This window comes from Melanerpes formicivorus, unplaced genomic scaffold (assembly GCF_026170545.1).
Source record: "Melanerpes formicivorus ecotype bairdi unplaced genomic scaffold, bMelFor1.0.p_v2 SCAF_19, whole genome shotgun sequence".
Lineage (NCBI taxonomy): Eukaryota > Metazoa > Chordata > Aves > Piciformes > Picidae > Melanerpes > Melanerpes formicivorus.
Genome location: NW_027142371.1, coordinates 183,404 through 209,786, shown reverse-complemented (window position 1 = coordinate 209,786; position 26,383 = coordinate 183,404). Strand labels below are relative to the sequence as shown.

General features: G+C 53.0%; 1 protein-coding gene across 1 annotated transcript in view; it reads right to left on the bottom strand.

Annotated features, from left to right (window-relative positions):
* TOX2 (TOX high mobility group box family member 2) overlaps positions 1-24,094 on the bottom strand; it is a 228,724-nt gene extending 204,630 nt beyond the window's left edge. Inside the window, exon 1 of the mRNA XM_068150376.1 lies at positions 23,935-24,094. Coding sequence (XP_068006477.1) covers positions 23,935-24,036 — 102 coding nt within the window. The 5' untranslated portion in view covers positions 24,037-24,094. The remainder of the gene's footprint in view (positions 1-23,934) is intronic.
* Positions 24,095-26,383: the final 2,289 nt, after the last annotated feature.

Here is a 26,383-nt window from a genome sequence, read left to right as displayed (position 1 = left end):
AGAACTGGCCACAGGGCTCAAGGTGTGGCCTAAGCAGTGCTGAGCACAGGGCAGAATGACTTCCCTGCTCCTGCTGGCCACACCATTCCTGCTGCAGGCCAGGATGCCATTGGCCTTCTTGGCCACCTGGGCACACTGCTGGCTCATGTTCAGCTGCTGTCAATCAGCACCCCCAGGTCCCTTTCTGCCTGGCTGCTCTCAGCCACTCTGACCCCAGCCTGTAGCTCTGCCTGGGGTTGTTGTGGCCAAATTGCAGCACCTGGCACTTGGACTTGTTGAATGCCATCCTGTTGGAATCTGTCATCTGTCCAGCCTGGCAAGGTCCCTCTGCAGAGCCCTTCTACCCTCTAACTGATCAACTCCTGCTCCCAACTTGGTGTTGTCTGCCCCCAAAAGCTTCTCACTTAATAACAGTAAAGAAAATGCTGTTTAATAATAGATTTAATTCAAGCTCCTTTACACAGCCACAGAATGGTATGGGTTAAAAGAGACTCTGGAGATCATTGAGTCCAAGGCAGGTTCACCCAGAGAAGGTCACACAGGAACTCCTCCAGGCAGGTTTGGAATGTCTCCAGAGATGGATACTCCACTACCTCTCTGGGCAGCCTGCTCCAGGGCTCTGTCACCCTTAAATGAAAGAAGCTTCTCCTCATGCTTAGTTGGGACTCCTTATGTTCAAGTTTGTGTCTGTTACCCGTGTCCTGTCACTGGGCACCACTGACAAAAGCCTGGCCCTATCCTCCTGACACCCACACAAGTATTGATCAGCATTGATGTGATCTGTGACTTACCGCTGGGGGCTTCATTTTTACTACCCAATCCCACCAGCACCTCTAATGATGGGGAGGGATCTGCAGCTCTCAGGAAGCAAATGGATTTTCTCCACATGGAGCAAGCCTGGTCCTTGTCTCCACTTCATGATGGGCAGCACCATCTCCCACTGCTCTTTTACAGCACCTGTGACTTCAGGTCCCACTCAGGAGAAGTTGCAGGTGGCCCACACCAAGGTTCACTGGATGCCCTCAGCAGCTGCAGCCAGCAGGCTTTGAAGGGAGCAGCCCCAGCAGCCACACACCAGCTGTCTCCTGCCCTCCCAGAGCCACCACAAACTCACTGAGCAATTACTGTGAGTTTCCAGATTGGGTCCATCGCTCCCTGAGGCTCCCCTGGCATCCAAGGAGGGCTTTGCATGAGCACAGTTGATCTCTTTAAGGTGATTTCTAAATGTCAGCCTTGCTAAGCAGCATGAAGATACCTGCTGCTTACAGGCTCATCGGCTCTGAGGCATCCCTAAGCTGTCACTCTTCCTGCTCTGGTGCTTATTTCTCTGCAAGGGAAACTCAGAGCTGAGGTGGGACAAGGTTTGCAGGTGGTGTGGAACCCTGACTTGGGCTGAGCCACTCCGCGGCCCTCTTGCATGAGCAGTCCCTGGGTGTGGCCTAACCAGTGCAGTGTGCAGGGACACAATGACTTCCCTGCTCCTGCTGGCCACACTCTTCCTGATGCAGGCCAGGATGCCCTTGGCCTTCTTGGCCACCTGGGCACACTGCAGGCTCATGTTCAGCTGCTATCAACCAGCACCCCCAGGTCCCTTTCTACCTGGCTGCTCTCCAGCCACTCTGACCCCAGCCTGGAACACAGCCTGGGGTTGCTGTGGCCAAAGTGCAGCCCCTGGCACTTGGACTTGTTGAATGCCATCCCGTTGGACTCTGCCCATCCGTCCAGCCTGGCAAGGTCCCTCTGCAGAGCTCTCCTACCCTCTAACTGATCAACTCCTTCCCCAATGTACAGAGTGCTGTCAAGCCTCCCACTAAAATTCCCAGTGATGACAGCAGTATTGGCTGAGATGTCTGTGACTGGTGTGGCTGGTGGCATCCTGTGCCAAGGGGAGGCCTGGCACGCCGTGCCTGGTGGCAGCAGAGTCAGCGAATCGCATCCAGCGCCTCGGGAGTGGCGGGCTCAGAGCGTTAGCCTGCGATTCTAGGTTTACATAACACCACCCAGAGCTTTTTGGCAGAAACAATTGGTATTAGCAAGGAAAGGCAAGCATCAGGAGCAGCCAGCAGAGCAAGTAGACACCCTCCGGCGGCAGCCCCCAGGCGAGGAAGAAAATAAACAGCACATGCAACAGAAGCACCACTTGGGCATCAGGGAGGGAGAGAGGGAACCTCCACAAGGGGAAGTGAAGCCCAAATGACAGCTGAGATGAGCAGGGGATTCAGATTTCATAGATCAGAGAATTAACCCAGTTGGAAAAGACCTCCAAGATCATCAAGTCCAGCCTGTCACCCAACACCTCCTGACTACTAACCCAGGGCTCCCAGTGCCACATCCAATCTCCTCTTGAACACCTCCAGGGATGGGGACTCCACCACCTCCCTGGGCAGCACATCCCAATGGCTAACAACTCTCTCTGGGAAGAACTTCCTCTCACCTCCAGCCTAAACCTCCCCTGGCATAGCTTGAGACTGTGTCCTCTTGTTCTGGTGCTGCTTGTCTGGGAGAAGAGACCAACCCCCACCTGGCTACAACCTCCCTTCAGGGAGTTGGAGAGCAAGAAGGTCTCCCCTGAGCCTCCTCTTCTCCAGGCTAAGCAACCCCAGCTCCCTCAGCCTCTCCTCACAGGGCTGTGCTCAAGGCCTCTCCCCAGCCTTGTTGCCCTTCTCTGGACACCTTCAAGTGTCTCAATGTCCTTCCTAAACTGAGGGGCCCAGAACTGGGCACAGGACTCAAGGTGTGGCCTAAATTTTTCTGCCTGGTTGCTCTCAGCCACTCTGACCCCAGCCTGTAGCTCTGCCTGGGGTTGTTGTGGCCACAGTGCAGCACCTGGCACTTGGACTTGTTGAATGCCATCCTGTTGGACTTTGCCCATAGATCCAGCCTGGCAAGGTCCCTCTGCAGAGCTCTCCTATCCTCTAACAGATCAACTCCTGCTCCCAACTTGGTGTCATCTGCAAACTTACAAATAGAATAGAATAGAATAGAATAGAATAGAATAGAATAGAATAGAATAGAATAGAATAGAATAGAATAGACCAGGTTGGAAGAGACCTTCAAGATCATCACATCCAACCCATCAACCAATCCAACACCACCTAATCAACTAACCCATGGCACCAAGCTCCCTATCAAGTCTCCTCCTGAACACCTCCAGTGATGGTGACTGCACCACCTCCCCGGGCAGCCCATTCCAATGGGCAATCACTCTCTCTGTACAGAACTTCTTCCTAACCTCCAACCTAAACCTCCCCCGGTTCAGCCTGAGACTGTGTCCTCTTGTTCTGGTGCTGGCTGCCTGGGACAAGAGACCAACCTCTGCCTGTCTACAACCTCCCCTCAGGTTTTTGTAAAGAGCAATAAGGTCACCCCTGAGTCTTCTCCTCTCCAGGCTAAGCAACCCCAGCTCCCTCAGCCTCTCCTCACAGGGCTGTGTTCCAAACCCCTCACCAACTTCATTGCCCTTCTCTGGACTCGTTCCAGCAAGTCAACCTCCTTCCTAAACTGAGGGGCCCAGAACTGGACACAGTACTCGAGGTGTGGCCTAACCAGTGCAGTGTACAGGGGCTCAGTCCCCTCATCCACATCATCAATAAAGATATTGAACAACTGCATACCACAGCAGAAAGCTTTCTGCTTTCCTAAGTTACTCCAATCACTGCATCACTTAACCCAGTGAAGGGAACACCAGCCTGGCAAAGGAGGCTGAGGGAGAGACCCAAAGCTGCCACTGGGGAGGTGTAGACTGGACATTAGGAAAAAAATTTCCCATCAAGAGTGGTCAGAGATTGGAATGTGCAGCCTAGGGAGGTGGTTTGGTCACCAAACCTGGATGTGTTTCAGGATGGTTTGGATGTGGTGCTTGGGGATATGGTTTCGGGCTGAGAAGGGTTTTGGGTTGGACTTGGTGATCCTGAGGCTCTTTTCCAGTCTGAATGCTTCTGTGATTCTGGTCCTCTACAGCTCCATGAAAGGAGGTTGCAGAGGTGGGGGTGAGTCTGTTAACCAAGTAACAAGCGATAGGACAAGAGGAAATGGCTTTGAGTTGTGCCAAGGAAAGTTTAAGCTGGATATTAGGAAGAATTTCTTTATGGAAAGGGTTCTCAGGCACTGGAGCAGGCTGCCCTGGGAGGTGGTGGAGGTTCTGTGCCTGGAGGGATTTAAAAGTTGTGTAGATGTGGTTTAGTCAAGGACTTGTCAGTCCTTGATTTAACTTGGTGATCATAAAGGTCTTTCCCAATCTAGACAATCCTGTGATTCTGTCTCACCCAGGGCTGCAAGCTGTGAGGTCTGAGCAGTTCCTGCTGAGCCAGTGCCAGCCCCACTAACTGCAGAGGTGAGTGATGACCAAGCAGGGACCCAAGGCATTGATGGCCTTGGCTAATTAGCCCCATGGTGTTGGGCAAAGTTCCAACACCTACAGAAATGCCCCCTCAAACTTCACCTTGAAACTTGTAAGTCAGTTCAGCCTGGGTGTTGATGGGTTGGTAGCACTGGAGGCGATGTTCATCCCCCAAAAAAGCACAGCAGAAGACCCTTTGGGCCCTCCAGTGGCTCCAGCTCTGGCCAAAAGGGATGAGGACAGCAGTTTCAGGTGGCCCAGCTATCCCCTGTCCTGCTGTATGTGCCACACTGACACCTGGAGCAGCCATGATGTGCATGTCCATGCATGGAGGGCAGGATGGCAACCACCAGCCCCATTTCAGGACATCTGATCTCTCAGCTCTCTGGCCTGGTGACCTAGTGATGGGAAGAGACAGAGCAGCTCTTCAGAAACCTCAGGATCCTGCAGCCTTCCTGCTAGATCTGCACTAAGGAAGGAGGCAGCTTCTATTGCCAAGTGAGGAACCCTTCCAAGCTGGCACCATCCCCATGCTCATGGCACAATGACAGTGACACAAGCTAAAGCCCCAGATGCAGCAGCACGTCCCTCCCACCTCTACAACATCCAAGATTTCTAACTCTGAGGGCAGATGAGAAGCTCCAGCTGAGCAGAACATCATCAGACAAATCCACAAGACAAGAGGATGTCAAGATCCACATTTCCCATGCAGTTAACTTGGAGCAGTGCTTTCCTGCAAATGAGAACTGCTCCTACGGCTTCACACACAGCTCACAGAGGACAGTGCTGGACAGGAGGACTCAAAAGGAATCAAACATGGCCCAAATCAGAGAGGTTTCCATTCTAACCTTGAATTTCCCCCTTACATGATCATTCTATTTTGATAATGGCTACTGCAGCCTTCCATGGAGAGTTGGCTTATATTCCCTGAAATACCATGGACTTGCTGATCTTTGAGGTCTCTTCCAACCTTGGTGATTCTGTGTGATTCTGAGAACAGAAAACTCCAGGGAGACCTTCTTATGGCCTTGCAGTGCTTAAAAGAGACAACCAGAAAGTTGGGGAGAGACCTTTGAGCAGGGCCTGCTGTGACAGGACAAAGGGTGCTGATGGTTTGAAACTAAAAGAGGGAGATTCAGACTAGGGAGAAGGAGGAAATGTTTGTTTGACACTGAAGGTGATGAGGCATTGAACAGGTTGGCCATAGAGGTGGTAGATGTCCCATGTCTGGAACCATTGCAGGAACAGTGTGGCCAACAGGAGCAGGGAGGTCATTCTGCCCCTGTACTCTGCATTGGTTAGGGCACACCCTGAGTCCTGTGTCCAGTTCGGGGCTCCTCAGTTTAGGAAAGATGTTGAGCTGCTGGAAGGTGTCCAGAGAAGGGCAACAAAGCTGGGGAGGGGTCTGGAGCACAGCCCTGTGAGGAGAGGCTGAGGGAGCTGGGGTTGCTTAGCCTGGAGAAGAGGAGGCTCAGGGGAGACTGGATGAGGCAATTGGTGCCATGGTTTAGTTGATTAGATGGTGTTAGGTGATAGGTTGGACTGGATGATCTCAAAATTCTTTTCCAACCTGGTTAATACTATTCTATTCTATTCTATTCTATTCTATTCTATTCTATTCTATTCTATTCTATTCTATTCTATTCTATTCTATTCACTGGTTAGGCCATACCTTGAGTCCTGTGTCCAGTTCTGGGCCCCTCAGTTTAGGAAGGAGGTTGACTTGCTGGAACAAGTCCAGAGAAGGGCAATGAAGTTTGTGAGGGGTTTGGAACACAAGCCCTATGAGGAAAGACTGAGGGAGCTGGGGTTGTTTAGCCTGGAGAAGAGGAGACTCAGGGGTGACCTTATCACTCTCTACAACTACCTGAAGGGAGGTTGTAGCCAGGCAGAGGTTGGTCTCTTCTCCCAGGCAGCCAGTACCAGAACAAGAGGACACAATCTCAGGCTGCGCCAGGGGAGGTTTAGGTTGGATGTTAGGAAGAAGTTCTATACAGAGAGAGTGATTGCCCATTGGAATGGGCTGCCCAAGGAGGTGGTGCAGTCACCATCACTGGAGGTGTTCAGGAGGAGACTTGATGGGGTGCTTGGTGCCATGGGTTAGTTGATTAGGTGGTGTTGGATTGGTTGATGGGTTGGACACGATGATCTTGAAGGTCTCTTCCAGGCTGGTTTGGTCTGGTCTATTCTATTCTATTCTATTCTATTCTATTCTATTCTATTCTATTCTATTCTGAGGGGTCAGGTGGGAGGGGACAGGCTCTGCTCACTTGCTCCCTGGGATAGGACAAGGAGCAATGGAGGTAAGCTGCAGCACAGGGGGTTCCACCTCAACACAAGGGGGAACTTCTTGACTGTGAGGGTGATAGAGCACTGGAACAGGCTGCCCAGAGAGGTTGTGGAGTCTTCCTCTCTGGAAACTTTCAAGGCCTGTCTGGATGAGCTGCTCTGTGACCTGTGCTGGATTCTATGGTCCTCCTCTGACAGGGTGTTTGGACTGGATGATCTCTTTGGGTCCCTTCCAACCCCTGACACCCTGTGATCCTGTGACCCCAAGGGATCCCAAGTGTGACTCCAGCAGAGCCTGCAGTAGCAGAGCAGGGAAGCCCCACTCTCAGGGCGGCATCCTGCAGCCACGGGAGGCACGGGAAGGCGCAAGAGTGGGAGAAGCAGATGATAATTTGCAAGCTGCCCTGGTTTCCAGCCCTTTGATAATTTCCTCTCAAACTTCCACATCATGACCTTTACAGCCAGGAGAAATAAATAAATAAATAGTGAAATGAAACCCTGTGTTCTACCAGGAATAGAAACGCAGGCAGGGAAAGGATGCGGGAGCCAGCCCTGCAGCCTGCAATCTGGAGCCCTGCTCCTACAGGATGTGTTCCTAAGGCTCAGTCTATACTGTGCCTCTTCCAAGGAACGAGGCATTTCACATTTTACTGATTCTAACTAAAGCCCTTTTTATTACTACAAACTTCCTATTTAGCATCTGACTGCAGCCACCACCACCGAGGCTCTCGTGGTGTCATGGCTGGTGTGGGCCCTACGGGGAAGTTTTTCTCTCCTGCCATCTCAATCCCAGAAGGAACTGTTGGAGTGATTTTAAATGCACTTCCAGAGGCCCCTTTCCTAGCCTTAGCTATTTCATGATTTGAAATAAGGACTCATTTCATTTGCCCTCTTCACAATATGACCTGGCAGCCTGCTTCCACAGACAACTGAGGCTTACGTGGTGCCCATCCACAAGCAGGGCAGGTTGGATGAGCCAGGGAATGCCAGGTCTGCCAGCCTGACCTCAGTGCTAGGCAAGATCATGGAACAGGGCATCCTGAGTGCAATTACACAGCACTTGCAGGATGGCCAAGGGATCAGGCCCAGCCAGCATGGATTTAGGAAGGGCAGGTCCTGCCTGACCAACCTGAGCTCCTTCTATGATCAGGTGACTGCCTGGTGGATGTGGGGCAGGCTGTGGATGGAGTCTACCTGGACCTCAGCAAGGCCTTTGACACCATCCCCCACAGCAAACCCCTGGCCAAGCTGTCAGCCCCTGGCTTGGCCAGCAGCAACTCTGAGCTGGGTTAGGAACTGGCTGGAGGCTGAGCCCAGAGAGTGGTGGTGAATGGTGCCACAGCCAGCTGGCAGCCAGGCCCCAGTGCTGTGCCCCAGGGAGCAGTGCTGGGCCCTGTGCTCTTTAACATCTTTATTGATGATCTGGATGAGGGCATTGAGTCCATCAGCAGTAAATTTGCTGATGACACCAAGCTGGGGGCAGGAGTTGATCTGCTGGAGGGTAGAGAGGCTCTGCAGAGGGACCTGGACAGGATGGACAGATGGGCAGAGTCCAAGGGCAGGAGGTTGAACACATCCAAGTGCCAGGTTCTGCACATTGGCCACAGCAACCCCAGGCAGTGCTACAGGCTGGGGTCAGAGTGGCTGAGAGCAGCCAGGCAGAGAGGGACCTGGGGGTACTGATTGACAGCAGCTGAACATGAGCCTGCAGTGTGCCCAGGCAGCTAAGAGGGCCAAGGGCATCCTGGCCTGTATCAGGAACAGTGTGGCCAGCAGGAGCAGGGAGGTCATTCTGCCCCTGTGCTCAGCACTGGTTAGGCCACACCTTGAGTCCTGTGTCCAGTTCTGGGTTCCTCAGTTTAGGAAAGATGTTGAGCTGCTGGAAGGTGTCCAGAGAAGGGCAACAAAGCTGGGGAGGGGTCTGGAGCACAGCCCTGTGAGGAGAGGCTGAGGGAGCTGGGGTTGCTTAGCCTGGAGAAGAGGAGGCTGAGGGGAGACCTTCTTGCTCTCTCCAACTCCCTGAAGGGAGGTTGTAGCCAGGTGGGGGTTGGTCTCTTGTCCCAGGCAAGCAGCACCAGAACAAGAGGACACAGTCTCAAGCTGTGCCAGGGGAGGTTCAGACTGGATGTTAGGAAGAAAGTCTACACAGAGAGAGTGATTGCCCATTGGGATGTGCTGCCCAGGGAGGTGGTGGAATCACCATCATTGGAGGTGTTTAAGAGGATACTTGATGGGGTGCTTGGTGCCATGGTTTAGTTGGTTGGGTAGTGTTGGATGTTAGGTTAGATGCAATGATCTTGAAGGTCTCTTCCAACCTATTCTATTCTATTCTATTCTATTCTATTCTATTCTATTCTCACCAGGGTTTGGCCTCCCCCATAAGAAGGTCACCACACACCAACCATCTTCCTTAAAGGGCTGCAAGTTTATGAAGCTGAAATGACCATTTCATTAATATTTTCTCTATTTTCAAAGCCCAGCTCTCAGGTGGAAAAAACAAAATGATTCAATATAGTTTTCATAGAACCTATGCTCTGGGCTGATTGAAATCAAAGAGTTAAATACTCCCCAGGAACCATTTGGCACAGCCAGGACAGAAATAATCTGCTCTGCAAACAGCCACCCACAATTAATTTGCCACCTTGACACAGAAATGCAGGCTGTCTATTAATTAAAGAGCACACTCCTCTTGTCTTCAGCTCTCCTCATGACCAGCAGTCCTTCCTTCCTTCCTTCCTTCCTCCTGGGCAGAGGCTTTAGCTTAATCACAGAATTAGAGAAAAGTTGGGGTTGGAAGAGACCTTTAAAGGTTGTTTAGTCCAACTTACCTGCAGTCAGCAGGGACATCTGCAACTAGAGCAGACTGCTCAGAGCCCCATCCATAGAATCAACCAGGTTGGAAAAGACCTCAGAGATCACTAAGTCCAAACTATCAATACCTAACACCTCCTGACAACTATAACCATGGTTCCAAGAGACACATCCAAGCCTTTCTTGAGCACCTCCAGGTACGGTGACTCCACCACCACCTCCCTGGGCAGCACATTCCAATGGCAAATTACTCTTTCTGGGAAGAGTAACTCACTCCAACCTCACTTTCTGTGAGGAGTAACTCATCCAACCTCACTTGGAATGGTTCCAGGCTTGGGACCTCCAGCACCTCTCTGGCCAACCCGCTCCAGTCTCTCACCACCTGCAGTGTCAAACATTTCTTCCTTCTGTCTACTCCAAATCTCCCTCTTCTAGTTTCAAACCATCACCCCTTGTCCTGTCACCTGCTCAGAAGTCTTTCCCCAGCTCTCTGATCAGCCCCCTCATGCACTGAAGGGCCACCAGAAGGTCTCCCTGGAGCCTTCTCTTCTCCAGGCTGAATAAGGAGAAAAAGGAGGGGAAAAAATCAGTAATAAAACTACCACCTGATAAGGAAAACACAACTCTGCTTTTCTCAGCATCTAGTAAACATTCCTCTCAGCTTTAGCAGATTCATCAGGTTGAAAAACCACCATGTGACCAACATCCACCTAGGGTAGAGGAGCCCAGACCATAATTCCAGTGCAGGTTCTTAAACATCCACGGCACAAAGCTGGCCTGACCTCACTGTCTGGCTGCAGGGTTAGATCCATGGTGCTCACAGGAAAATTTTTCTTCAAGGGCTGTTTGATCTTCAATCAACAATGCTTATCAGCAGTAAAGTCTGCTAGCCAGCCCCAGAAGCTTGATATTTTTAACAGCACATTCTTCTTCTGCTCCTTTGAATGCTCCTCGGAGACAAGCTAACCCATCAGGGGCAAAGTTGCCTCCCTGGGTTTGACACCAAGAAAGAGAGCAGGGCCCTGTCAGGGGGACACTTATCTCCCAGTGCTACAGCAAGCACCAGCATCTGGGCTTCATGTTTTCCCTCAAAAAGCATTTCTGCATTTTCTCCTTCAGATGACATCCAAATGCCTTTAATTGTTGTGCCCATTGCATAAACTGGGACAAACCAAGGTCCTTCAGCAAAGCCAAGGTCCTTCAGCCAAGTCAAGGTCCTTCAGCCAAGAGTTTCCATCTGAAACTTCCACTAAAGCTGCCATAAATTTCACATCATAGAATCACAGAGCTGTCAGGGCTGGAAGGGACCTCAAGGCTCAGCCAGTTCCAACCCCCCTGCCATGGCCAGGGACACCTCACACTACAGCAGGTTGCTCACAGCCACATCCAGCCTGGCCTTCAAAACCTCCAGGCTTGAGGCTTCCACCACCTCCCTGGGCAACCTGTGCCAGGCTCTCACCACCCTCATGGGCAACAACTTCTTCCTAACATCCAATCTCAATCTACCCAGTTCTAGTTTTGCTCCATCCCCCCCAGTCCTATCACTCCTTGACACCCTCAAAAGTCCCTCCCCAGCTTTCTTGGAGCCCCCTTCAGATCCTGGAAGGCCACAATGAGGTCTCCTCAGAGCCTTCTCTTCTCCAGACTGCACAACCCCACTCTCTCAGTCTGTCCTCAGAGCAGAGCAGCTCCAGCCCTCTGCTCATCCTCCTGGCCCTGCTCTGGACACCTTCCAGCACCTCCAGAGCCTTCCTGGCACAGAGGCTCCAGAGCTGGCCCCAGAGCTCCAGCTGTGGTCTCAGCAGAGTGGAGCAGAGGGGCAGAATCCCCTCCCTGGCCCTGCTGGCCACACTTCTCTTGCTGCAGCCCAGGCTCTGCTTGGCTCTCTGGGCTGCAAGTGCTCACTGCTGGCTCCTGTTGAGCTTCTCCTCCTCCAGCACCCCCAAGGCCTTTTCTTCAGGGTTGCTCTCAAGGCAGTCACTCCCCAGCCTATATTGGTGCTATCCACCCTGGCAAAGTTTCTTTCCTTTTCACTAGGGACTCCAGGGCATGCTCTCCCTCTTCTGGCACCAAGGACTGGAAATCCAATTCCCTCCAAACACACCTTTCTCCCCGTGGCAAGCAGACTGTGCTGAGATGGCTCACCACAGAAAAGCCACTGCTCAAAGGAGCACCCAGGAAAAAAGGAGAAACGTGGAATGGAGCTAAACTGTTATTTTTGTGACAGAGAAAAACAAAGTTACCTTTACTTTAGGGTTTAGTAACTGTTTTTAATTCAGAGCCAGCAAGTAGCATCAGCCAGGGAGACTTGAAGCCCATGGGCTGCAGGTGCAGCAGCGTTGGACTAGGAGAAGCCAACCCACATTGTCCTCCCCATGGCTGCAGTGCTCCAAATGTCCCTGGGGCCCTGGCAGCATCTTTCCCACCGTGTGAAGGAAAGCTGATGCTAGAGGTGGAATGAAACTGCTCATCAGTGACCCAGAGAGCAGCTTTTGGGGCAGAAAGGAGGTCAGTCTGCACACTGCTAGGAACAGTCAAGTTCAGCCAAGTTCAGCCAACTGCTGTGGGACCAGCACCATGTGAAGCCAAGATCTCTATTACCATCACCCACTTCATCTCCTGCCCTACACAGGGTCAATCTTCACATTCAAATTGTTTCAACAGAGGGTTTTCAAATGGATGAACAACTCCCACTGAGCCATACAGCTCTACCACCTTCCCAGGGAGAACGAAGAGAGATCCCAAGAAGAAACCGCTGGGTAAAATTGGGCTGGAAAGCGAATCAGTGAGAAAGAGTGAAACTCTTTCATAGGTATAAAGGTGGAGATCCACATGTTTGGAAGAAAGAAGCCTTTCTGGGTGCCCTGGGCTCTGCTTGCACCTCTCCAGAGACCCAGATCTCCTGCAGTGGATGCTCAGAGCTCAGGATGGCTCAAAATAAATGTAAAGATACCCTTTAAGTGCCTGGGCCACCCCCACATGCCCTGGTGCTTCTGGAGACACAGACCTAGGCCAGTTCATGCAGAAGATAAATGGCAGAGCCGCAACACAGCCCTTATCTCCCAGCTCTCACCACAGACATGCACATGCTCCACCCTGCAAGCTGAAGGAGATGAAGAGGATGGTTTTTCTCTGAAGGTGAGAGGAGAGGAGGAACATAGAGTGCAGCAGACAGCCAGGAGAACGGGGATGCAGCCTGCCTGATGAGTCCAGAGAGGAATGGAAACTCTGAGTCATCAGTAGGTTTTGTGGGAAGAAAAACCTGCTCATGTGATCCAGCTAATCCCATAAAAAGCCAGCTCCTTGCTGCTGCTGGATCCATAGGGCACGGGGGAAAATACCCAAAGCATGTCACCAGAGGTGAAGCTGGCATGTGCCAGCATGCCTCGAGCTTGCTCCTCCATCTCCCCGAGCACTGTGGTGCCAGGGTTGCCCAGGTTGGAGCAGGAGCTGCCCCAGCCCTTCTTCGTGGGACTGGGGGCTTCAGCCATATGGAAGTGAAGATGAATATCAGGATTGGGGGAGGAGGGGCTCAGGGCAGAGCTGCAGCAAGTTTTACCATCCACCCCACCAGGGAATAAGTCCCCTTACTGCCATCCCCCTTTTCCAGCTCCTGCCAAGTCATGAGATTCTTAGACACACTGAAAGAGATAAAAAAGCACTGTGAGAGCAAGAGGCTGGCACCTTCACCCAATATAACAAAAGGACAGGATCTGCATTTCAAACACAGCCCAGCCTCCTGCACCCAGGCTATAACTGGAGGTCAGGAGCCTGCCTCAGACCAAGAGCTACCCCATTCCTGCAGATAAGGTTCCTCAGTAGCCACACATGGCAACCAGCATAAAACCAGCTCAAATAACCTTTCCACAACAATAATTACTGGTCCAGGGCCCTCACTGTAACCTTTAGCTAGCAGTTAGGCTTGCCACAGAGCCCAGAGGAACTCACACAGTCATCAGGAAGAGGTTTAATGATATCTGTTGAGGTCAAGCAGTCTATGACGAAAGATGTTGGTGAAGGAACTGGAGGGGAGATGTTTCATGGCACACAACCCAAAGGTGTCCCTGCCCATGGCAGGGGGGTTGGAACTAGATAGAATCAATAAGGTTGGAAAAGACCTCAAGGTTCATCAAGTCCAACCTGTCACCCAACACCTCCTGACAACTAAACTATGGCTCCAAGTGCCACATCCAATCCCCTCTTGAATGCCTCCAGGGGATGGTGATTCCACCATCTCCCTGGGCAGCACATTCCAATGGCTAACAACTCTCTCTGGGAAGAACTTTCTCCTCACCTCCAGCCTAAACTTCCCCTGGTGCAGCTTGAGACTGTGTTCTCTTGCTCTGGTGCTGGGTGCCTGGGAGAAGAGACCAACCCCCACCTGGCTACAGCCTCCCTTCAGGGAGTTGAAGAGAGCAAGAAGGTCTCCCCTGAGCCTCCTCTTTTCCAGGCTAAGCAACCCCAGCTCCCTCAGCCTCTCCTCACAGGGCTGTGCTCCAGATCCCTCCCCAGCTTTGTTGCCCTTCTCTGGACACCTTCAAGTGTCTCAATGTCCTTCTTAAACTGAGGGGCCCAGAACTGGACGCAGGACTCAAGGTGTGGCCTAACCAGTGCTGAGTACAGGGGCACAATGATGTGCCCTGTTCCTGCTGGCCACATTATTCTTGATGAGGCCAGGATGCCATTGGCCTTCTTGGTCACCTGGGCACACTGCTGGCTCATGATCTTTGAGATGATCCTTCCAACCCTAACAATCCTATGATTCCATGTTGCCTGCAGGCAGCCAGTGCCATTCCTCAAAGGAGAAATGGCATCCAATGAGCCAACCCACCCCAGGGGAACAATGGGGAAGGGGGAGGGATGCAGGTGATTAAAATATTTAAATCTAGTCATATGAGTGCAAAATGAGGCAATTTGAGACTGCTTCCAATCACTCTTGTTGGGTTTTTTTTTTAAGGGTGGGTTGATTAGTGCTTGTTTCAGTAAGTTTTGGTGTGGGATTTCTCTCCCCTCCCCCTGCCCTGCCCTGCAGCTGAACTGTGTGTCCCCAGGTGTAGGCTTTAATGACATGAAAACGTGTGTGTAAAACCACAAAGGTGGAACATTAAGAGCTCAACCCTCCAATTAGGACTTCAGGGTATCAAAGCTGGAATCACACTGCCACTGACTTGAGAAAGGCAGCAGAAAAATCTACAGCAGAGGCAGAGGAGGTGGCACACAACAGCTTCAGACAGAAGCCTCGCACTTGCTGGATGGAAAATTGTCAAGGAAAACACATTAGCAGCACAATAACTTAGTTTTAATGTAGAGCTGTTAGGAAAACACAATTATATGCTTCATTTCTGCTGAAAGATATAACCCAGCTTATGGCAAAAGCATTTAGAGCTCATTTTGTGTAAAGAAAAAACCAAACCCAAAACCAACACCCAAAAACCCAAGGCAAAACCCAGAGGAGCACAAAGGTAGCAGGGATAAAAATGGGCCAGTAGATAGGAGAAAGCTCTCCTGCTCCTCACAACCACACTTCACAGGAGGTGCAAAGTGAAGGCAGAATGAAAACAGGTTTTTGTCGTTTGGGGTCTTTTCCCCCCCTTCAAATGCTGCAGAAATGAATCATAGAATCATAGAATCAGTCAGGGTTGGAAGGGACCACAAGGATCATCTAGTTCCAACCCCCCTGCCATGGGCAGGGACACCCCACACTAGATCAGGCTGGCCACAGCCTCATCCAGCCTGGCCTTAAACACCTCCAGGGACAGGGCCCCAACCACCTCCCTGGACAACCCATTCCAGGGCTTCACCACTCTCATGGGGAAGAACTTCCTCCTCACCTCCAGCCTGAATCTCCACACCTCCAGCTTCATTCCATTCCCCCTAGTCCTATCACTGCCTGACATCATAAGAAGTCACCCAGCACTCTTGTTGCCCCCTTCAGATACTGGAAGGCCACACGGTCTCATGGGAGCCTTCTCTTCTGCAGACTGAACAGCCCCAACTCCTTCAGTCTGTCCTCATAGCAGAGCAGCTCCAGCCCTCTGCTCATCCTCCTGGCCCTGCTCTGGACACCTTCCAGCACCTCCAGATCCCTCTTGTAATAGGGGCTCCAGAACTGGAGGCAGTACTCCAGGTGGGGTCTCCCCAGAGCTGAGCAGAGGGGGAGGATCACCTCCCTTGCCCTGCTGGCCACACTTCTGATGCAGCCCAGGATCTGATTGGTTTTCTGTGTTGCAAGTGCACACTGAGAGCTCCTGTTGAGCTTCTCGTCCACCAAATGGTAACATCAACAACCAGGAAAGGGGGAATGGAACAAAACTAGAAGTGGGTGGATTCAGATTGGATGTTAGGAAGAAGTTGTTCCCCATGAGGGTGGTGAGAGCCTGGCACAGGTTGCCCAGGGAGGTGGTGGAAGCCTCATCTCTGGAAGCTTTTTAGGCCAGGCTGGATGTGGTTGTGAGCAACCTGCCTTAGTGTGAGGTGTCCCTGGCCACGGCAGGGGGGTTGGGACTGGCTGATCCTTGAGGTCCCTTCCAACTCTGACAATTCTATGACTCTATGAAAGGAGACAGCAGTGCCCATTCTGACTAGCAGCAAAAGCAGTGCCCTGCCAGACCTCTGCAGGACTCACAGGACCTCTCCCCACTGCCCCAAGCAAGCAGCAACCACAGACTACACGAGCACAGGGTTGGTCTCAAAGACCTTAAAGGTCTCTTCTAAGTGAAACAATTCCATGATTCCATGAGTCTATAAACTGAAAGGATGTTCTGGTCTGTTACAATCAAACCACAGTTCAGCAGTTTTCTCTGTTATGGATGCACAAATGGATCCTGGTGCCTGTTTGAAGCTCAGGACAAGCCCAGAGCTGTTTGTAGATTTACCACAGAATCATAGAATGGTAGAGGTTGGAAGGGACCTCTGAAGATCCTCCAGGCCAGCCACTCTGTGATAAAGCAGGATCACCCAGGTTAAGTCACCCAGAGACATGTCCAGGTGGGTTTGGAATCTCTCCAGAGAAGGAGACTCCACAAGCTCTCTGGGCAGCCTGCTCCAGGGCTCCAGCACCCTTACAATGATGAAGTTCTTCCTTGTGTTTATGTGGAACATCCTGTGCTCCAGTTTGTGTTCCTTGCTCCTTGTCCTGTCACTGGACACCACTAAGAAGAGTCTGGCTCCATGCTCCTGACACTCACCCTTCAGATATTGATCAGCATTAATGAGATTCCCTCCTCCTCACGTTAGGGTGCTGTAACATGCTTTGGACCACTGATTCAGAGCACAACATTTCAGTTAACAATTAAATCAGAAAAGCTTGAAACATTGTGATCCTTACTTTTGGCATTGTGATGCCCCCTCTGCTACAGGGACTCTTACAGATCAGGCCCTCAACAAGGTTGCTCAGAATCAGCCCCAAACAACACATTGTTATATACAAGTCAGAGCAGTCTTCTCCCATTGTCCCCAGACCAACCAGATTAAGGCCTTCCCTGGGTGCATCCAGAGAGAACAGCAGTTTCTGTGAATTGATAGATATTCATTATTTAGCTCCCAAGCCAGACTTAAGCCCAGGGCAAAACAGAGCATAGAATAGAATAGAATAGAATAGAATAGAATAGAATAGAATAGAATAGAATAGAATAGAATAGAATAGAATAGAATAGAATAGAATAGAATAGAATAGGACTAGAATAGAATAGACCAGACCAGACCAGGTTGGAAGAGACCTTCAAGAACATCACATCCAACCTATTATCCAACACCATCTAGTCAACTAACCCATGGCACCAAGCACCCCATCAAGTCTCCTCCTAGACACTTCCAATGATGATGACTCCACCACCTCCCTGGGCAGCACATTCCAATGGCAAATCTCTCATTCTGGGAAGAATTTCTTCCTAACCTCCAGCCTAAATCTCCCCTGGCACAGCTTGAGACTGTGTCCTCTTGTTCTGGTGCTGGGTGCCTGGGAGAAGAGCCCAACCCCCACCTGGCTACAACCTCCCTTCAGGGAGTTGGAGAGAGCAAGAAGGTCTCCCCTGATCCTCCTCTTCTCCAGGCTAAGCAACCCCAGCTCCCTCAGCCTCTCCTCATAGGACTTGTGTTCCAGACCCCTCCCCAGCTTTGTTACCCTTCTCTGGACACATTCCAGCAAGTCAATATCTTTCCTAAACTGAGGGGCCCAGAACTGGACACAGGACTCAAGTACTCAGTACTCAGCATTCAGTACACAAGTACTCAAATGCTCACTGCTGCCCAACCCATCCAGGATCACTCTGGAGAGCGCAGCATTGTCCCACTGAGGAGCTCAAACACTTCTCAGAGGAAGCCCCTGCCCATATTCAGGGCCTAAAAACCCCCTCCACATGTGCCAATCGAGAGGAGCTGCCAGCCAAAGGAAGAAGAAACTGGGCCCCAGATTAAAAATGTGCCCGACTTTGTTCTCCATCCAAAAATCCTCCCTCTCCGAAGGAAGATTTACCACCACTTCAAAACAGAGTTGGCTTAGAAAGCAGAAAAGGGAAAAGGATCTATTTCATCTTCCAGAATGGCAAAGCAGTTTCTGGGAGGACAAGAAAGGGGCTGTGTTTATCATTGCAATGTACAATTGATGGTAAAAGTCAAAGCAAAACTGAATGTTCCAGGAGAAACGCTTCTGCTCCGCCGCCCTGGGCTCCTACCAGCAGCTCAGATGCCGTTTCTGAAGGGTCCCTAAGAGCAGAGGAGAGCATTGGTGGCAGATTAATTCTCATCTCATGACTAATAACTCGTAATTCTCATCACCAATCCTGGCCTGCATCAGGAACAGTGTGGCCAGCAGGAGCAGGGAAGTCATTCAGCCCTGTGCTCAGTACTGGTTTGGCCACACCTTGACTCCTGTGTCCAGTTCTGGGCTCCTCAGTTTAGGAAAGATGTTGAGATGCTCAAATGTGTCCAGAGAAGGGCAGCAAAGCTGGGGAGAGGCCTCAAGCACAAGCCCTATGAGGAGAGGCTGAGGGAGCTGGGATTGCTTAGCCTGGAGAAGAGGAGGCTCAGGGAAGACCTTCTTGCTCTCTCCAACTCCATGAAGGGAGGTTGTAGACAGGTGGGGGTTGGTCTCTTCTCCCAGGCACCCAGCACCAGAACAAGAGGACACAGTCTCAAGCTGTGCCAGGGGAGGTTTAGGCTGGAGGTGAGGAGAAAGTTCTTCCCAGAGAGAGTTGTTAGCCATTGGGATGTGCTGCCCAGGGAGGTAGTGGAGTCCCCATCCCTGGAGGTGTTCAAGAGGGGATTGGACATGGCACTTGGAGCCATGGCTTAGTAGTCAGGAGGTGTTGGGTGACAGGTTGGACTTGATGATCTTTGACCTTATTGATTCTAGGATTCTATGACTAGGAGATTTTAATTACCCCCTAACTTATGAAGGTGCATTGGCAAAAGGGTTTGTGTCCATCTATCAGCCTGAAAGACAAGACACAGTGAGCTTGGAGCTGTGAAGCTGCAGAGGCTCCTTAGGAAGATCAGGGCCAACTCATGATGGTGCTGCTGGATCCTACAGGAATACTACAGGCATTGACAGGGCTCCCCAGCATAGATTTCTCATCAGCAGCTGGAGGTTTCCAAGGATCAGGGGTGCTCCCAGTGTCACAGCACCGTGCTGGATCGGCACAACCCTCCTCCTCCTCCCCCATCAATCATTGCCCTAAGTGGAAATTAGGCACGGTGCTAGCCAAGTCTGAGAGTCAAAACACCAGAAGCAGCTAAGAAGAACTTATATTTAAATCTGTTTTTGCAGGAAGGCTAGGGAGATGTAAATTCACTCCCCAAAGTCGCCCCTAGGGAGCAGGGAGCAGGATCAGTCCTCCTGCAGCACCACACAGCAGCACTCCTTGCGCTGCGTGAAACCGCACCCGGTGCAGCGCTCCGGCAGGGTTCCTGCTGGGTGCCTCCCCTGCAAAAGCAATTTTGCCTGGGCTAAGAAGGCAAAACTCCCACCTGTACAGCTTGGATTCACACAGTTCAAGGTCTGGGAACATCCTTCCACAAGAGATCCTGTTGCTAAAGCTCAGCTAAGAGCACGACGAGCTCCTGTTTATGGTTTGTCTCCCCGCCCCCGCCACTTGGTTTGCTTATTGTGAAATGCAGATGCAAAGAGTCTCCCTGAATTTAAGGGGGAAAAAATCACCACATTTTCAGGAAGCAACTGGAGGGATGTGAGAATATCCCACCACAGACCAACAATCCCCTTATGTGGTGCAGGAACATTCTGCCTCTCCCTCTAACACCATCACAACCCCTGGGCAGCAGCGAGAGGCAGTGGAAGCTCCACATGCCCAGAAAGGGAGCAGGAGGGAGGGTCTGCAGCAGGTACCAAGGTCCCCAGGAAAAAGGCCAGAGGGGACAGAGAAAAGGGCTTTAGACCCAGATTTAAAAGAGGAATCTGAAATGGAGGTAAGGGCTCCCTTCTGCAGGGCTCAGGTGGCTGATGACAGAGATGGTGTCAGTTTGGACAAGGGATCCTTGCAGACCACCTTCAGCTGAACCTCCCCTGTCCCTTGGGGCTATTATGCAGGCACAACCTAAGACACAAGAGCTGTTTCTTCTGAGCAGTCCCAACAATGAAGCAGCTCCTAATCCAGCCCATGGGGAGGAGGTGAGGGGCCAGCAGCCTAGGGTGGGAAATGCTTGCTGTAACATGAGGCTGTCAGGTGGTGCTCCTTACCGCCCCTGAACCTTGAGCTGAGCCCAGTGCAGCCTAGAACTCCTGCCAAGGAACATCAGTCCTGCAGGCTGTGAGTAGCAGGTCTCCAGGCAGTGGGAAGTTTGAGGCTGGCACCTCTTCCCAGCTGCCACAGCAAGCTGCTCTGTGCAGGGTCACCTGTGATGGGGACTGGCTTAGTGGAGAAGCCCTTTTTCCCCTGCTTTGATGCCACCAGTGTGAAAACTCCTCACCACATGCAGTCAGCAGAGGGAAAGGCTCCTTCTCATCCTGCCTGCTAGGGTATGATGGACTCCATCCTTCACCCATGGGTTTCCAACCCCTTGCTCCCTGCCACCAGTTCTTCCTGGTGGGCAACAGAGATGCTCTGGAAATGATTAAGGAAAAGGTAAAGATACCTCCTGAGCATCCACTCCCATTTCATTATCCCTCTAAACATCCCTTGTCCTTTCAGAAAGGGAAACACCACTGGGTAATAGGCGCTTCTGGAGCTGCAAGGAGGAAGGTGGCTCGCTGCTGTGCACAGGCAGGATCACAGCCCTCCCTCAGGGTAACAATATCGTGTTCAGTAAGTGCACACAACAGTTCCAGCAGCATTTCAGGAGGGCTTGGGGGCTGAAGCACATCTCCTCAGCAGGCTGGTGGGTGCTGGGTGCACCAGCAGAGGCAATAGGCGCTTCTGGAGCTGCAAGGAGGGAGGGTGGCTCGCTGCAGCGTGCAGGCAGGATCAGAGCCCTCCCTCAGGGTAACAATATCGTGTTCAGTAAGTGCACACAACAATTCCAGCAGCATTTCAGGAGGCCTGGGGGCTGAAGCACATCTCCTCAGCAGGCTGGCAGGTGCTGGGTGCACCAGCAGAGGCAATAGGTACCTCTTGAGCTGCTGCCGTGTGCAGGCGGGATCGGAGCCCTCCCTCAGGGTAACAATATCGTGTTCAGTAAGTGCACACAACAATTCCAGCAGCATTTCAGGAGGGCCTGGGGGCTGAAGCACATCTCCTCAGCAGGCTGACGGGTGCTGGGTGCACCAGCAGAGCTCTGCCGAGCTCTCAGCAAGTTATTTATACGCAGTGACACCGCACACTCTCTTTCCCTGCTTCTTTGCCTCCTCTCAAAATAAAGAAATAAATTAAGCAGCCCTTTAGGGGGGAAAAAAAAGATAAAATAACTAAAATCCAATCCTGACCAAAGCAAGCCCTTTAATTTGAAGGGTTTTAGAGCCCCTGCATAAACTCAGGGAATCAGGAGGCGCTGCAAGCGCTCCTTGCCCAGGTCCTTCCCAGAGATGGATTCCATCCGGGATACTTGCATGTGACAGTGGGAGAATGTCTGATGTTTCCAGTCCTCCCTACCCTCCTCACTAGCTTTTTTTTCAAGCAGAAATGCTTTGAGGCAGACACTCTCTCTGCCTAGCTCTAGGCTGAGCTACCAGCACGAGACAAAAGCGATGGGATAGGGACCGGTGCGAGTTTTTGGAGTTTCCCAGAGTGGCTCCATGAAGTGGGTGTGCTCTGACAGTGCTCTCTGTAGCAGGCACAAGGTCAGCATGTCCTCAGCTGTACACCTCCCACATCAGCCAGAGAAGGTCTCCAAAGCAGAAGCTGCAGGAGATACCTCTGCCCGCTCTGCACCGGGCCATGTTTTGATGCTGAAGTTACCACTGTTATATCTGCATTGAGCTGGGAAAACAAAGTCAAACCCATTTAATCTCTGGCTCCCTTCCAGCAGCCTCACCCCGCGGACAAACGTGCACCAGTGTGCATGAGCAAATGACATTTGATAACTCAGAAAAGAAGAGGAGGGAAAAAAAAAGAGAGAGCCCTGAATATCAGAAAAGGGTAAGTCACTTCCTTTCTTCCTCCTGCTGCCTTAAGATCCTCTGTAGCAGTGACAACAGCAGCATCTGGTGGCAGTGGTCAGCACCTGGGGTGCTCCTCTCCAGTGTCCCATCCACCCTGACCGACGCTGAAACTCTCCCTCTCCGGGGCTCCCCTGGCTGGAGATCCTGCGGAGACGATCTCCTTCAGCTGCCCCGTCCGCAGCGCCGAGCCGCAGCAAGGACCTGCTGATCGATGGCCACCGCCTAATCCGGGACTAATCTCAGGGATTCAGGCCACGGATGAGCTGACGACGTGGGGCCCCGTGCACCCCAAGGCTCTGCTGGGAGCGTGGGGGGGGTACGACGACCCTGGGACCATGCGCAGCCCCACGGCACGGGCCTGCAGCACTACGTGCCCGGCTGCAAGCCCCAGCTGCCGCTGGCGAAACTGGAAAGAGAACTAAACCATGTCCACATCTAACAACTTCTTGGTAAAAATCGAGCTCCTGAAGCAGCAGGGTCGGGGGGTTGCTGGGGGGGTTTTGCAGCAGTTCCCAGAGGCACACACTCACTTCATCAGCTGACGTTTCTGTGGCACGGGTGACCCGCTCCCGGGCGACCCAGCCCCTCCTTAGCATTTTAAGAGCACACTGAACGTTTTAAGAGCAACGGCCACGACAACAAACCCGTTTGAATCTGGCGGTAGATGGCTGCAGAAGAAGAAATCAATCGAAGTAGTTTCCTTTCAGCATAATCAGGCATCTCAAAACAAACGGGAACCATTAGGTTTGCCACAACTCAATAAAAGGAGATGAATGACCCAAATGACAGAGGACAGTCAAACACACCTATTGAGACAGAAAGATTAATTCGTTGCATCTGGGCAGCCACACAGATCCCCTCTGCTTGCTCCTCAAGAGTTCCATCCCCAAGTATCACAACAGCGAGACGAGATGAGGGCATTCTGAGCCACAGCCACAACAACAGAAACTCATTTTGTCCCTCTATTAACTTTTTTTTTCCCCTCAAAGCAAGCCCCCGAATCCGGCCCAGGAGGACGCTGCCAGCTCTCTGTCTTGGAGCTGATCGTGGCTCCAAACGGCTCCCAGGGCTTTGTTGCTGAAGCATCAGCACTCTTCACCTACACGCGAGGAAGGCGATACCGGCAGGGAACTCTTTAGCCCTCAAGTAGAGCATCAATCCCCTTAGCTTCTTCTCCGGGATGAAGGAAATTCCCTTTTGCAGCTCCAGCGCTCTCAGCTACCCCGCTGCGGGTCCCTCTCCCAGGACCAGGAGTCGATGCTTCGCCTCGCAGAGGCAGCGAGAGGGGAAACGAGACTTGGGGAGGATCTCTCGCCGTGCTGTGGGTCCAGAGGGGCACACGCACCCCCCCCCCGGACCCGGGGCTGGGTGCATGGGTGCCGAGCAGCGCAGGCAGGTGGGTGCCCGAGCCGGAGCCCCGCTCGGGAGGTGCCACCGGCCGCAGCCCAGCCAAGAAGGTGCAAAACAACCCAGCGAACAACAGCAACCGAAGTGCCCGACAGCAGCCACAGCACCTAGACCAGCGGGCACCGCGTCGGGCCGAGGGAAAACGTTAACGAAGCGGAGCGCTGGAAGCGAGGAAGCGAGCAGACAAACAACTCGCTCAGCCCAGCGCCGTCCTCCGCCGGCAGCCCCTCGCCTGCCCCACGGCGCAGCGCCCGAGGCTCCGGCTCCCCACGCCCCGCAGCGCCGGGGCCGGGACCAGTGCCGGCCCAGAGCGGCGACCCGACGGCTTCTCCCGCTCCTCTTCCAGACCACTTTCAAAATTCCCTCCCGCAAGAGCCGAGAGCAGCCGGTGCTTTCCTTCCGTCCTCCCTCCTCATCCCCGCGGAGAAGTTGCGGGACGCACGGAGCAAAGCCTCCCGGGCAGCCCCGCCGGGCACCGCCGTCCCCTCTCCGGCATCCCCCCCTCCCCCCAACACCCTCCTCCCCGCAGCACCGGTACCTTGTTACAGTGATAATAATCCAGCGGGCCGAGGCAAGTGGGGTCGGCACCGGGCAGGGAACCCACGGCCGTGGGGGCTGAAGGGTAAAACCTAACGTCCATGCCGGGGCTGCGGGCGGCGGCAGGCGGGGGCTCCAGCGGGCATGGACCCGGCTGCGGCGGCGGCGGTGCCTCTGGCGCGGGGGGCGGGGAGAGGGCGGGCGGCGGCCCCCGGCCCGCCCCGCTCCGCACCGCCCCGCGCCGGGCCGCTATTGTTCGCGGCGGGGCCGGGCGGCTCCCCACGGCGGCCGGGCGCCCCCACCTCCTCCCCTCCCCACGCACACAAACACATCCACACCGGCACTGCGGGGCAGCGAGGCCTGAGTCCACCCGGGATGTTCTCCCCTGCCCCAGCGACCCGGCAAGCGCGGATGCCACACCGCGCCCCGCTCGCTGTCACATCTCTGCTCCTCGCCGGAGCAGCCTTCCCTTCCTTGGCCTCCTCAGGGCACAGGACGGTGACAAGCAGCTTCGTTAAGACCAGGCTCGATGGGGCTTTGAGCAGCCTGGTCCAGCGGAAGGTGTCCCTGCCCGTGGCAGAGAGTTGGAACTAAATGATCTTTAAGGTCCCTTCCTGCTGAAGTTATTCTGAGTCTATGATTCTTTTCCCCCTTCACACCCCTTGTGCCCACCCCCAGAAGTAGAAGGATGCTTTTCATTATGCTAATCCTCCCTATAAACAGCCCTGGCACTCAGGCCTCACTTCTAAAAGGTGGGGTGCAAAGCCTTCCCTCAGCCTCTGACACTGGTGGTGGCTTCCTGACCCCCAAGACCTGGGGACCTACCACTTCCCACGATCTGGCTTCTGACACTTCTCCACTTTACAAACCCCACTGCTGGAGGCAGTACCCATGGCCACCCAGCAGCCCTCCCTCCCTGCTGTCCCCACCGACCCCCCCGTGGCGAGAGCCTGCAGGGTGATAAGCACAGAAAGCCCAAATCTAGCAGGTAGGGAAGAAGGATACTCTGTGGTCACCAGGCCCCTAGCCCTGGACCAGGAGAGATGACCCCATTTTGCCACCCTCACTGCAGGCTCTTTGCCCTCCCTCTCCTCTCTGCACATCTCCCAGCAGGCCCACGAGAAACCAGCCCAGGGGAAGATCGTGTTCTACATGCAGCATCTTTGCAGTACAGCATTCCTTCCCCAGACAGAGCAAGTTACCTCAACCAATCCACACACTCACAGAGACCCAGGACAGGGCTGACAGAGTCACTTTTCTGGCAAATCTCTGATGGAAATGGCCATTTTTTCGGGGGGGGGGGGGGGGGGGAGGGGGGGGCGGGGGTGGGAGGGAGGGGAGGAAGGGAAGGGGAGTGTTTGAACATCATGCCTAGAAAGGCACATTTGCAACACGCAGCCTACTGCAGCAGCTTCAGTAGCTGGAAAGCTGAGCTGAATAAACACCGAGTCCTTCCCCAAGCCTCTTTCACTGCAAGAGTGAGGCCAGCTCCCTGCCCAGTTCGGGAGCTGGGAGGCAGGCTGAGGATTTCAAGGGAATGCCTGCTCTGGGAATCAAGTGATTATGTAAAAATTGTAGCTCTCATTTAAATGGAGAGAAAAAAATACACCCAACCCAACCCCAAGCTTTTAGCCCTCGTGATGGTGGAGAGAAAAAAAATGGATCTGAGGATAGAAATTGATTGGGGCACAAAAGCTACTTCACATTTATGATTTTCTGGGTTGTGTTGTGGTTTTTTTTTTCAACCCCCATGATTCAGCTGGAGAATCAGCAATGATCCTTCTGCAGTAGCAGGGAAGCAGGGCTGGCATGGGGAGTTCTCATTGAGGGGAGCTGCTCCAGGTGGACAGGGAGGGGGCTCCCAGTTAAAGCAATGCTGGCACCGGGAGCTCTCATCGAGGGGAGCTGCTCCAGGAGGGGTAGGGAGGGGGCTCCCAGTCAAAGCAGTGCTGGCATTGGGAGTTCTTATCGAGGGGAGCTGCTCCAGGGGGGTCAGGGAGGGGTCTCCCAGTGAAAGCGGTGCTGACATTGGGAGTTCTCATCAAGGGGAGCTGCTCCTGGTGAAAGCAGTGCTGGCATTGGGAGCTCTCATCGAGGGGAGCTGCTCCAGGGGAGGCAGGGAGGGGACTCCCAGTCAAAGCAGTGCTGGCATTGGGAGCTCTCATCGAGAGGAGCTGCTCCAAGGGGGTCAGGGAGGGGGCTCCCAGTCAAAGCAGTGCTGGCATTGGGAGTTCTCATCTAGAGGAGCTGCTCCAGGGGGGCCAGGGGAGTGGGTGGGTCCTGGTGAAAGCCGTGCTGGCATTGGGAGTTCTTATAGAGGGGAGCTGCTCCAGGTGGGCCAGGAAGGGGACTCCCAGTAAAAGTGGTGCTGACATTGGGAGTTCTCATCGAGGGGAGCTGCTCCAGCTGGGCCAGGGAGGGGACTCCCAGTCAACGCAGTGCTGGCATTG